The 13,539-nt window shown below is 42.1% G+C and overlaps 1 protein-coding gene across 1 annotated transcript in view; it reads left to right on the forward strand.

Annotated features, from left to right (window-relative positions):
- LOC135547588 (protein disulfide-isomerase A5-like) overlaps positions 1-11,773 on the forward strand; it is a 54,479-nt gene extending 42,706 nt beyond the window's left edge. Inside the window, exons 15-17 of the mRNA XM_064976727.1 lie at positions 1,655-1,725; positions 7,266-7,400; positions 8,882-11,773. Coding sequence (XP_064832799.1) covers positions 1,655-1,725; positions 7,266-7,400; positions 8,882-8,953 — 278 coding nt within the window. The 3' untranslated portion in view covers positions 8,954-11,773. The remainder of the gene's footprint in view (positions 1-1,654; positions 1,726-7,265; positions 7,401-8,881) is intronic.
- The last annotated feature ends 1,766 nt before the right edge of the window (positions 11,774-13,539 follow it).

Consider the following 13,539-nt stretch of genomic DNA (forward strand, 5'->3'; position numbering starts at 1 on the left):
TCCCATTTCTGTTTGTCACATGTCTGTGGAACTTGTTCAGTTTGTCTGTTGTTGAATCTTATGTTCATACAAATATTTACACATGTTAAGTTTGCTGAAAATTAACACCTTTTACAGTGAGAGGACGTTTCCTCTTTTGTTGAGGTCACTATAGCTCTGCCACCAATTACAGAAGGAGATTTAACAGATTTTACATTCTTCTACTATGAAATTAAAACGGGAAAATCAAAGTAGAAGGATTGCTGCGGCACCCTCTAGTTCTGTTCTTGAATGTCAATGATTTCTGTACCTGAAAGGGCCAGAAGGCTTTCACAAGAAAAGGACAGGGTTCTTATGTGACAATAATGATTTCTAGTCACTTTTCAGCAGAAAACAATCCAGAAGTGTTCACTTAAGGTCAGACCTGTTCTTGGACATGTTCTTACCAACAAAAGTGTCACCAGTAAGCACTTGTAACAAGTGAGTATGTACAGTAGTTGTCTCCAAGCAGGTGTGGCCTCTCTCGGGCCACTGTGTATCCCTGCTGTTAAACACCTGTAAAAGACTTGAAGAAAAGGTTGCCATTAGATATCCAGGATTTTAGGGGTTCTTATCCCCTCTTCTGAAACGGCAGAGTAGCCTAGTGGTTAGAGTGTTGGACTCGTAACCGGAAGTTCAAACCCCCAAGCTGACATGGTACAAATCTGTCGCTCTGCCCCTGAACAGGCACCCACTGTTCCTTGGCCTTCATTGAAAATAATAATGTGTTCTTAACTGACTTGCCTAGTTAAATAAAGGTAAAATAAAAACTTTAGGTCTTCAAGAGAGGAGCCATTAGCTGTGCACTGTGGTCAATGAGGCAGGTCCACATTAACCAACCCCCACAGGCCTGGAGCCAAGCCCATCCTCTCAGCTCTGATAATTATCGGTGGGGTGTGTGTGTATAATCACTCTCATCATGGTCCATAAATGAGGTGGTGCAGAGCGTGTCACAATCCAGGCTTTGTTTCGCAGCGGCAGAAATCTGAATACATTTTTATCTTTTGGAAAATGTGCCATTCAACAAAACTTTCAGTGAGGAGTTGAGATGCTTGATTCACCTTTTTGCTAACCTTCGTATCACTGTGGTGAGCTATGGCTGTGACGTCAGTCAGTTAGCAAAGTGGACAGCTTGTCAAACTGACTGTGTGACACACAGGAGGGCTGTAAATGTGCCTGTCCCTGTATGTAAAGGGCTGGGTGCGTGCACACACACGCCAATCCTCTCACCTGGTGTGTGTGTGTGGTGTTCAGGGGGCCGGTGACGGATATGAATCTCCCGAGGAAAGCGCCAGGGAGGTTTCATTTATGACTCCAGTAAAGGGATTTATACCTCCCTATAAAATACAAGTGCACCATTACTAATGTGGGGTAATTGTGTAAGTGACATGCAGGGACCGAGAGTGTGTGCCTTCTTGCCTGTGTTTGTGTGAGAGAGAAGGAGAGCATATGACCATAGATTAGACATTTAGTGTGCTTGAATTACAATTTCTCATGTTATAATGTCGTTGTGTAGTATTCATGTCAGTTGGGGTGAGCCAAATGTCACATTCTAGTTGGGGTGAAAGGCAGTTCACAACATTAAAGGTCAATGGTCATGCTGTGATAATGACCATAGTTCTATGCTCCCTAACAGGGTGTCCCCACTGCAAGAACGCTGTCCCTCATTTCACCACTGCAGCAGATCTCTTTAAAGAGGACCGCAAGGTGAGCCTTCCTCCAGCCCTCTCCTGACTCTCACATCTCTTTTCTCTTAATGTACTGATGATAACACTACTACTCATTTAGATGGCCCTCTCTGACACTACTGCTCATTTAGATGGCCCTCTCTGACACTACTGCTCATTTAGATGGCCCTCTCTGACACTGCAGTACTACTCGTTTAGATGGCCCTCTGACACTACTGCTCATTTAGATGGCCCTCTCTGACACTACTGCTCATTTAGATGGCCCTCTCTGACACTACTGCTCATTTAGATGGCCCTCTCTGACACTACTGCTCATTTAGATGGCCCTCTCTGACACTACTGCTCATTTAGATGGCCCTCTCTGACACTACTGCTCATTTAGATGGCCCTCTCTGACACTACTGCTCATGGCCCTCTCTGACACTACTGCTCATTTAGATGGCCCTCTCTGACACTACTGCTCATTTAGATGGCCCTCTGACACTACTGCTCATTTAGATGGCCCTCTCTGACACTGCAGTACTACTCGTTTAGATGGCCCTCTCTGACACTACTGCTCATTTAGATGGCCCTCTCTGACACTACTGCTCATTTAGATGGCCCTCTCTGACACTACTGCTCATTTAGATGGCCCTCTCTGACACTGCAGTACTACTCGTTTAGATGGCCCTCTCTGACACTACTACTCGTTTAGATGGCTCCTTCTCCCTCTTAACTCTAATTCCCGCTGACTCCCTGACTCAGTCACGCTTTCCAGTTGTTAACAAGATCCTCCCTAGCTGTCTGACTCATCTGTTCTCAAAAATATACACACACACTCTAACACAAACTCCTTGGACAACAGTAGAACGTGCAACGCTGCACTCTCAGCTTAGCATTGTTAATCATTATAACACTCTAAATGACCACAAACATAAAGAAGGTGAAGTGTTGTTGGAATAAATGACTTGAATACATCATGCGTAATGGTTGTGACACTCTTTCTTAATCCAGCAAAGCTCTTTGGTATTTGGCATGCATATCTTTCATTATTCATATTGTTGGAATGTGGATATCAATCTCTGATGCTAACATTATAAACATTTACTAAATCACTGAATGTGTGAGGTAACTCTTTATTCTCGTCTTAATGCTGTAACTATTGATATGTCAAGGGAATAGTTATTGTTGTTCAGAATCAGATCTGCAATGTTCATTGTCAGCCCAGAATGTGTCTGATTGGTGAATCGCTCTGCTGTGGATCAGCACAGCCGCCCAGCCTAGGTCCAAGAATTAGTGTCTTTATTCCAGACACACGCAAAGCACCATCACCATCTACTGGCTCTCTGATTATAGGCCAGATCCCATTCACGGGGTGGGGTTGAAACAAGTCACTCTCTAATGTGTCCGTTCCATCACTGAGACTCTCAGTGGTCCAGAGGAGAGCTGTTGTCTGCAACGCTGCTTGTCTGAAGGATCTCCTGTGTCAACGCCGAGTAAACAACACTGAGAACAGATTCAGATGTCTGCAGGTGGGGTGTGGTGTTGCAACCTCCATTTCACTGTCACAATAAGAGTTTGGGGGAGAACATGCTCAAAAGCTCTGGGTAGCCAGGGCTGGCGGGAGGCAGGGCAGGGATGCTGTAGTGGTTGTGTGAGGAGCAAGGATGTCTGATGCACATATCCACAGAAGGGACTTCTCTTAACATCCCCAACTACTTCTCATGCTCCTTCTCCCTCTCTGTCCCTGGGTTTTGGAGGAGGTAAAGGGGTGACTGGGCAGGAGTGAAAGAAGAGCAGCTCCTTCAGCCCTGCTCACTATTTATAGTGTAAAGCATAAGCCCCAGTCAGTGTATTGGCACTGTGCAGGAGTAGATGTGGATAACAGTGTCGTCAGGACCGGTGTCACAGTACTCCTTAGTATCGTGGCAAGGACACTTTTGGAAAACGGCCCTGATGTTGGAAACAAACATCGTGACATTTAGACATTTTTAGTCGGTTAGCAGATGTTCTTATCAAGAGTGACTAACATGAGCAATTAGGGTTAGGTGCCTTGCTCAAGGGCACATCGACAGATTGCTCAGGGATTTGAACCAACAACCTTTCGGTTACTGGCCCAACGCTCTTAACCGCTAGGCTACCTGCCACCCCGGCATTCTGTTGTGATCCAGAGTCACGTATTTATTTTCCAACCATTAGAGCACAATATTTTACTTGCAGCAGCAGGAGGTTTTTAAAAGACCGGTTTGATCTGCTTCCTTTTTTTTCTTCATTTTTGCCATGGAAAAAATATTGTCATACTGGTATGGTCACAGCCCCATATCAGTCTATTGGGCTACTTCTGTGCCTCGTTTACCCAAGACAAACACCACCAGCTTAGCTCTGGCTTTGAAGAACACCCCAATTAAACACCACATACGGTATTGTATAAAAGAGAAAGGAGGAATAGGGAAGAATAAGTGGGCTATCAGTGTGCATGCAGAGGCTTTGTACAATGCAAGCAATGTTCTTTTTCTGATTGAACTGAATGTCAGCATATTCAGTTATATAAAAAGAGGAGGCTGGCCGGAATCACGTCTTACAAAAATCTGAGTTGTAATTTTGATGAGAACACTAGTGTTTCGTGAAGCGGTGAAATTGGCTTTTTGATACAGCAGCCTAATAACCTCCTTATGCAGGCTGGATTTTTCTACTACACACAAACACACACACTGTCATTAATTAGTACCTCAGGTATAGTCCACAAGTGATTTTCCTACTCTGGAAGACATGCATGTGTAACTTGATGTGAATACTTACGTTAGCTGCCCAAGCTAGTGCCTTAGCTTTGGCTCTGTAGGCTGACACAGTCCTGTGGTGCACAGAAGGTCCGGGTTCGAACCCAGTCACACACATTGCTGCCTGTCTTCTTTAAGCACAATATGAAGTGTTTTTAAAGCCTTGTTCACACTGCACAAAGCTCAAATCAGTTGTTTTTCAGATCCGTTTTGGAATACTGACTGTCCAAACCGCAAGTTACAGGTGACCAAATTGGATTTGTGTCTTCAGACTGTAGTAATTTGCTGACATGGTTACGCTAGTTGTCATGTTTATAACCGCGTAAAACCCACTTGTGAGCATATGAATCAGATTTCACCGTTAGACACAAGTCACATGACCAGGAATCAGATTTTTGTTATAAGATTTTAAAGCACCTACAAAGGTGTTTTGAAATGTAGCTTGAAATATCATTTTTTGTGCTTTTTGGCTGTTCAGACTGCAAGGAAAAAAATAATCATTTTGAATTGGATATGCAAAAAAAAATGAATTTAAGTCAATTCAAACTGCCAGTGTGGACAAGGATTTATATACTTCCAACTGTCCTCTACACAGTTTCTCTCAATGCTCATTGTTGAAGCTCTTGTGTTGTGATCAATGAGATGTTGTTGGAGATCTTATTAACCAGAGGGAATCAATAACTGCATTGGCCAGAAACCTTTGGAAAAACAATCCTTTTACAACATCATTCTCCTCGTGTCAATTTACTTCAACTCTGATTGATCGTACTGGTCTGAGTCTGTGTCAGTCTGTTCTACAGTAAGTGATGGTATCTTGCTGCTGTAAGAGACCCGGTATGGGGAAAAGCTACGTACTGTAATACACGCATCCACTGTTTCTAAGCAGGTGCTGGAGATCAAAATGTATATATTCATGTAAATATTCAGACACATGCATATTTTATGTTCCTATGTGCTTGGTTGACAATGTTTCAACCTTTTGGTCTTAAAAACATAATCTAGGTCAGTGGTTCCCAACTCCAGTCCTCGAGTACCTTCCAACAGTACACATTTTTGTTGTAGCCCCAGACAACAACAAAAAAACACCTGATTAAACTCATTGAGGGCTTGATGATTAGTTGAATCGGGTGTGTTTGTCCAGGGTTACAATACTGTTGGGAGGACTGGAGTTAGGAAACTGTAAAAATACCCCTTTGACATTGAAAATGGCAAGAGACCTCTCTGATTTGTGAGGTACCTCTTATGTTGACAGGTTCCTTATTGGCCATGCAGACACACACAACAATCTAAGAAGTGTTTAACCATTCATCTGTGTTTTGACAGTAATGCTGAATCCTTCCATTTATGTTTTCACTCACTGAACAGAGCGTGTTAGACAACGGCTTTAATCATTTAAATAATGTCTTTTTAAATGCCTGAGATGAGCATTTCATGTTGTTATTATGTAGGCGACATGTCAGAGGATTCACCTGTCTGAGCAACACGTCAAACTGTCCAATTAGTTTAGCCTCACCGAGACATCAATCATTTACATATTCAACATATTGTTCCTCGGGTGACTGATGGTGGTTACTTGATGGTGACAAGCTCAATGTGCTGCGTGGTGTCCCAAATGGCACCTTATTCCCTTTCGAAAATAGTGCACTACATAGGGAATAGGATGCCATTTGGGACACGGCTGCTGACATTTGAGCCATCCAGAAGGACAAGCCGAGCAGAGGGAGGGGGTGAGCTATGTTTCAGAGATGGTATTTACGGCTCATTTGTGCTGTGTTTTTTTTCTGACTGCTGTGCTGTGACAGCCCCGACATAAATCTCTTTTGTTGTTTTTATGTAGGAGTGATTGGTTTTCTTTTCCCACCCACTCTTAATGGTCTAGCTTGATAGGAATGTATTAGGCATTTTTCTTAAAGGGGATGTTCAGTATTTTACTTTATTTAACTAGGCAAGTAAGTTAAGAACTAATTCTTATTTACAATGACGGCCTACACCGGCCAAACCTGGACGACGCTGGGCCAGTTGTGCGCCTCCCTATGGGACTCCCAATCACGGCCGGTTGTGATACAGCCTGGAATCAAACCAGGGTGTTTGTAGTGACGTCTCTAACGCTGAGATGCAGTGCCTTAGATCGCTGCGCCACTCGGGAGCCCCAATGGTAGATGGTTCCTCACTCTGAAATGTGTCTATGGGACAGGAGAAACTGTTATCCATGTTATGGTTTTATTTAAACCGACATTACAAACTTACACCACACAGCTCTGGGTTAAAGGGAAAGTTTGAAATATTGCTCAGTTGCTAGCTAAAATGGCTAGCTAAAAATCTATAGGAGTGATGGGGGCAAATGAGCAGGTGAGGAACCATCTAACAATAAGTGAACTGAACTTCCCCTTTAACCCATTTGGCTTTGCAGGCTGAATTTGAGAATGTGCCGGGAATCAATGCAGACGCAGAACAGCTCAGTGCCAAAGTAGCCGTGTTGAAATAATTTACTGTAAATGTCCACTTTCTTGTTGTGAATAACTTTATAGTATTTTACAACATGCACACATTTTACCCTAGTAGGCTTGTTCATTGTCCAGCGCATATGGCAACAAAAATGTAAACGCTTTAGAACAATCATAACGCTTTTAACCGCTCATGAAATTTGTTTCAAAGAAATGCAATACAATCCTACACATCCATGAGGTTCTTATGCAACTGACCATTGTCTAAACTAGTTGTGGTTGCTGTTATAGATTTGATTTCTGTGGATGACAATATCATGTTGAAGCTACAGTAAGCTACTATATGCTTTGTCCCTCAGATTGCCTATGCTGCTGTGGACTGCACTAAAGGACCGAACCAAGAACTGTGCAAGCAGGAGGGTGTGGAGGGCTACCCCACGTTCAACTACTACAACTATGGGAAGTTTGCAGAAAAATACAACGGAGAACGAGGGGTAAGTGACATCTTCTGCCGGTTGTTCCGGTTTTCACGGGAAATGGAAAGAGTATGTGATGCGACTTCCGCTTTTGGATGGTTACACTCCATTTTAGCTCCTCCATGTTTACTGGATTGGTTGAACAGTGCAGAAGAGAACCTCCCCCAACATGTTTTAAATAAAAATTATTTTAATGAGTTACAATTCATATAAGGAAATCAGTCAATTAATTTATTTCAATTCGGGACTAATCTATGGATTTCACATGACTGGGAATACAGATATGCATCTGATCACAGATAGGTAGGGGTGTGGATCAGTATCTGCTGACCACCATTTGCCTCATGCAGCGTGACACATCTCCTTCATGTGGAGTTGATCAGGCTGTTCATTGTGGTCTGTGGAATGTTGTCCACCTCCTCTTCATTGGCTGGGCGAAGCTGCTGTATATTTGCGGGAACTGGATAATGCTGTCGCACATGTTGATCCAGAGCATCCCAAACATGCTCAGTGGGTGACATGTCTGAGTATGCAAGCCATGGAAGAACTGGGACATTTTCAGGTTTCTTGGCCAGGTCGCAGTTGTAAATGAGAACTTGTTCTCAACTGGCCTACCTGGTTAAATACAGGTGAAATAACTAAAAAAGGTTCCAGGAATTGTGTACTGATCCTTGTGACATGGGACCGTGCATTAGGTGATGGCGGCAGATGAATGGTAGACAATGAGCCTCGGGATCTCGTCACTGTATCTCTGCATTCAAATTGCCATCGATAAAATGCAATAGTGTTCGTTGTCTGTAGCTTATGCCTGCCCATACCATAACCCCACCTCCACCATGGAGCGCTGTTCACAATGCAAACCCACAGTTTCATCAGCTGTCCAGGTGGCTGGTCTCAGACGATCCCGCAGGTGAAAAAGAAGGATGTGGAGGTCCTGAGCTGGTGGAAATTCCTGCAGTCAGCATGCCAATTGCACACTCCCTCAAAACTTGAGACATCCGTTGCATTGTGTTGTAATACAACTGCACATTTTAGTGGACTTTTATTGTCCCCAGCACAAGGGGTAGTCATGTTTAATCAGCTTCTTGATATGTCACACCTGCCAGGTGGATGGGTTATCTTAGCAAAGGAGAAATGTTCACTAATAATCAAATTTGTGCATTTTAGAGAAATAAGCTTTTCGTGCATATTGAACATTTCTGCAATCTTTTATTTCAACTCATTAAACATGGGACCAACACTTTACATGTTTAATTTTATGTTTTTGTTCAGTGTAGTTTCAGGCGTTTCTTTTGATCCTGCTACGCTAGGTTATAGTCTTAGTGCCCTATTAAAAGATAATTTATACACTTTTGTTGTCCTTCTTACCTTTGAATATGGAATCTGTCAACTTTCACAATTTCTATACTTTCTGTATTTATAAATTCTGCCTTATAATACATTTACACCATTAACCTCTACATCTTTATAACAGGCCTCTCCTGTCTCCCTCTCCCCAGGAGGCGGGGTTTATAGGTTTCATGCGCAGCCTGCGGGGGCGGGACCAGGGCAAGAGGAAGGAGGAGCTTTAAGGCAGGGTGTGGTGAGGAGGAGGAGCCTGTCGTTGCACTGACCCTGGACAGGGGCCTCTTAGCACTGACATCTAGTGATGTCATCATGATCTGACATCATGGGGCGGGGACTTGTGAACCTCAGCGTTTCAGCGAAAGGCTATTTTTTTTATACTGATATAGATCGATCATGTGATCAGCTTTGTAATAAGTGGGATTACCTACCGTGTGACCACTTGAGACCATTTTTTTTTCTTGATAAAAAAACAAAAGAAAACATGAAAATGTTGCCCAAATACTGTGACTGCATTTGTGAAAAGCTACACCTTATACTGTATCTATGCAATACCGGACCCTCCCTTTCAGATCCACTCTTGTGTGGTTGGTTGGTTGCTGTACTGGTGGTTGGATGGTGGGGAAACCACCTACCGTACTGTACATCACAGGGACCAGCACTACAGTCCTACCGGTCACTACATCCTTGTTCATTCACCTCAAGAGGAATACAATCTAAGCATACAACTGTTTGTTTCAATATAACTCTTTCAATATTTGTGTACATACCTGTCTATTAGGTATGGGTTTGTTTCAGGATGATAAGGATCAGGATCTAATAGCTAAAACTGTGGCCTTTTTAATAAATATGTATGAAAGCTAATCACTCAGCGCAGAGTCAGACAGATAGTAGGGTAGTGAATGATACGAGGCCCTAAAACATAAAGCTCTTATAGTGGTGTGTTGAAGCCTGGTGCTTCTGTTTTTCCAAGTCAGCTATGAGAGAAAGAGATGACAAATCAGACACAAATGTAAAATGACCCAAATAAATTTGAATTATTATGTTACTGTGCTGAACCTGGGGGCGGCAGAGTAGCCTAGTGGTTAGAGCATTGGACTAGTAACCGAAAGGTTGCAAGTTCAAATCCCCGAGCTGACAAGGTACAAATCTGTCATTATGCCTCTGAACAAGGCAGTTAACCCACTGTCATTGAAAATAAGAATTTGTTCTTAACCAACTTGCCTAGTTAAATAAAGGTAAAATACATTTAAAACAACTCCAGACTTCAATGATTTACAGAAGCCTCCTGTTGTCGTAGTGATATTTTTTTTTACTGTAGATGTGTTTGTTGTCTCGCAACAAAACCAACGTGCAACTATGGGGCACAACAGATGGGGTTGTTGACAACATGTAAACTTTATTTCGTCTCCAATGTTTATTGAAAACAAATACATTTGAACAATGAGCAATCGTCTCTCAAAAACATTGTTGCATTTGTTGGTTAGCTAGCTAGCAAATGTTTTGCTACATTAGCATAGACGTGACATTAGCCAAAACACCTCAAAACGAGACATGGTATCAAGAACAAGATAAAACTAGCGGAAACGAGCCACCTATGATTCCCAATGTGGCAGCTTCTTGTCATTGTTGCTAGCTATCTGCCATCCAGAATCACAACAGCATACAGACTTCTGACCCATTGAAGTGTGCACATAATTTCCATGTCAGCTAACCCATCTCTTGTCCTGCATTCCTTTTAGTGTTACTGAGATACGTCTAAAAAACAGTTTTGTCTCTTGCAAGTGTTTTTCCATGATATCATCGAAGACCAATTCAAAACAAAGCTCTTGGAAAATATATGGGGCCAAATATGGTCATTAATGTGCCATTTCCACAGGAACAAGACTGCGCCAGTCCCTCCCTTTTTGTCTCTAGCAATCAGAACCAGTCAGCTCAATATCAGGAGTCATATGGGATTATGATTAGAAAAGATCCAAGATATCAGTTCCATCTGAACAAAGTCAAGAATCCAAGAGCATATTGCCTCTGTGTGTGTGTGTCTCTGTCCTCGTCTAAGAAATGTTATCCCATATGTCTCAGGACATCCAAATGGATGACTTCAGATTTCACAGTGCAGAGGTGTGTGAGAAAGTCTGGACATCCTTAACACCCCCGCCCCACACACACACACACACACCACCCGAGCTTGGCACCATCATCAATACCGGAGCCATTATCTTTGTGGCGACTTTAAGGCTGTGTGTTTTTAACTCCCCGGCTTACGCCGCTATAAATATTTAAAGGCCTATCTGTAGCTGAACTTGTGTTTTATTATTCAGGAGTTTGGTTCCTTTCATTATTGAATAAGGTTCTCAGGGATAGCGAAAACACAATTAAAGGGAACTAGCTTGTTGTATTAATTTGCATTGCAGTTAGATGGTTTTGAGCTCTCGAGTCTCCACATTTAAAATAATTGTTTACATTTGTCTTGTATGGAAAAATAACTAAATGTATAGATCAATGGTCCAGTTTACTTTTCCTGTTCGAAGTAATTGCAGGAAGTATTAAATAAAACATGTTGTGCAAATGGGGGTTAATGAACTGACTAATACTGTACATTGTTTGGGTTTCTAAATGGATTAGTTGCAAATGAAAAGTCTTAAGTGAACTGCAGACTGACATAGAACACGGTCTCCAATCAATGTTACCATAACATTTCTGCGTCATGCAAAAGGAGCTGCGACATCGCAGAACGTTGAGGGAATGCTTTACTGTATGGAGCTGGATTTTCACACACATTTTCTTTCTGTTGGGATGATTTGCTTTGTTTGCTTTGACTTTTGTTTCTGCAGTACAAGGCCTACTCAGTGCTATCAAATGGTTAAAGACTTGACAAACTTATCATAAAGACCACCTTTGTCTCATCCCAAAGCCCTCATATTGTGTGGAAACTGTCACATCTATGCATAGAGGTCATTGTCGCCTTGGTTGACTTTCTGTGCCCAGCCATATGTACAGTTTTGCCCTTCGAATGAGGACCTTGCTAAAATAAAAACTCAAACATTTCCAAGATACTGTCATGTTCTCATTTTCAATGATTTATAAGCTTTGCAATAAGCTTTGCAAAATCTCCTTTAATTTTTACCTTAATGCTAACTTTTATGGCTAAGTATTACACTTTACTTGTAGATACTTTTGGATGGTGAAGAATACCATGTAGCATGAAGTCCGGAGATGGTGAAAGCAAAGAAGACTGGGATTGTTTTGTGTCCTAAGTTTGTTTGTGCAAGTATGTTCAACCTATGTCCTGTGAGATTCTAAACACAGATTGCAGCTGATCTCTTTTTTTGTTTTGTTTAGTTACTTACAAACTCAGCCAAAGCAGACAACACTGGACAGCCACCATAAAATACATAGAAATGACATAAATGGAGTTTGACATCAGGGGTCAGCGGCTTGATTGACATAACCGGTGAAGTCCCAGATCTGTTTGTTTCCCAAACAACGTTTGGCATTAGAATTCCACAAGGACTTGGCAAGACAACACAGGCAGATCTGGGACCTAGGCCTAGTGAAAGCTGTTTTGAACCCTCTCACCCCCCCTGTCTGGGGTCTGGCCTGGTTCTCCATCATCCAGTCGGGAAGACAAATAGGGCTGTAGCGGCTCTCAGCGGAACTGACACCCAGGAGTTTGTGACTAGAGCCTGGGCTGGAAGAGAATGGCGATATGTCCTAAATAAAAAATCCCTCTCTCCTCAGGCAGAGGTACCATCGTTATCACTTATTTGATTATTTAACCTTTATCACTACAGAGTTCTTAACCGTTAAACTTGACTAATAACAGTCTAAAAACCTAGACTCAGTTTTAACTTTGGTTTCTTTAAGACTATGCGTAGCTACCTGAATATACTCCTGCTTGGTAGATGCTTCCCACTGGGCACAGACGTCAGTTCAACATCTAGTTTGATTTACATTTGGTCGAACTGATATGAATTCAATGTTAAATTGACAAAAATTCACCATGACATTGCATTTAGGTTAGACGTTGGGTAAAAAAATATGAAATGCCCTTAAATGTATAACTTTTTGCAAATCCAATACATTTTCCGTATCAATTAAATGGCAGTGATTTTGGGGGGTTGAAATGACGTAGAAACAATGTTGATTCAACACTTTTTGCTCAGTGGGATACAACGTACAACTGCAGTAGCTAGCTGATTAATACCTTAGAGTGCAGGACTAGATAACCCACTCAATCACAATTTCACTTGGGAGGATTTTTGTGAGAGCAGGGCATTTTCTCCTGGCTGGTCACAATCCTTTGTATTGAAAGGAGGGTTGCAAACAGTATGAGGATATTAACCTAGAGCAGCGTTTCCCAAACTCTGTCCTGGGGCCCCCGAGGGGTGCACGTTTAGTTTTTTTGCTCCAGCACTACACAGCTGATTCAAATAATCAACTCAGAAAACTTTGATTTTAATTGGCTGTATAGTGCTAGGGAAAAAACTGAAACACGCACCCCCGGGGGGGCCGAGTTTGGGAACCCCTGACCTAGAAGATTAGCGATAGAACTACGTGTTAATGCAACCCAAGGACTGTCTGGAATGATATTAGGTCTCCTATAAAACCTTCCCCAGGTAAGGTCCATGTACGTTTCGTTATTTCGATTTCCGAGTCAAAATGGAGATTCTTAAAACGGTTAGTTTTTTCATTTCTGAGTTTTAAAAATGAAAATCCGAATTCAACTTGTTTTCCAATTTGTGTAAAACATTGACATGGAATAACTGAAAACAAATAAATGCATTTTTCATTTTGTTCATACCCGGAAGTA

This window comes from Oncorhynchus masou, chromosome 10, assembly GCF_036934945.1.
Source record: "Oncorhynchus masou masou isolate Uvic2021 chromosome 10, UVic_Omas_1.1, whole genome shotgun sequence".
Taxonomy (NCBI): Eukaryota; Metazoa; Chordata; class Actinopteri; order Salmoniformes; family Salmonidae; genus Oncorhynchus; species Oncorhynchus masou.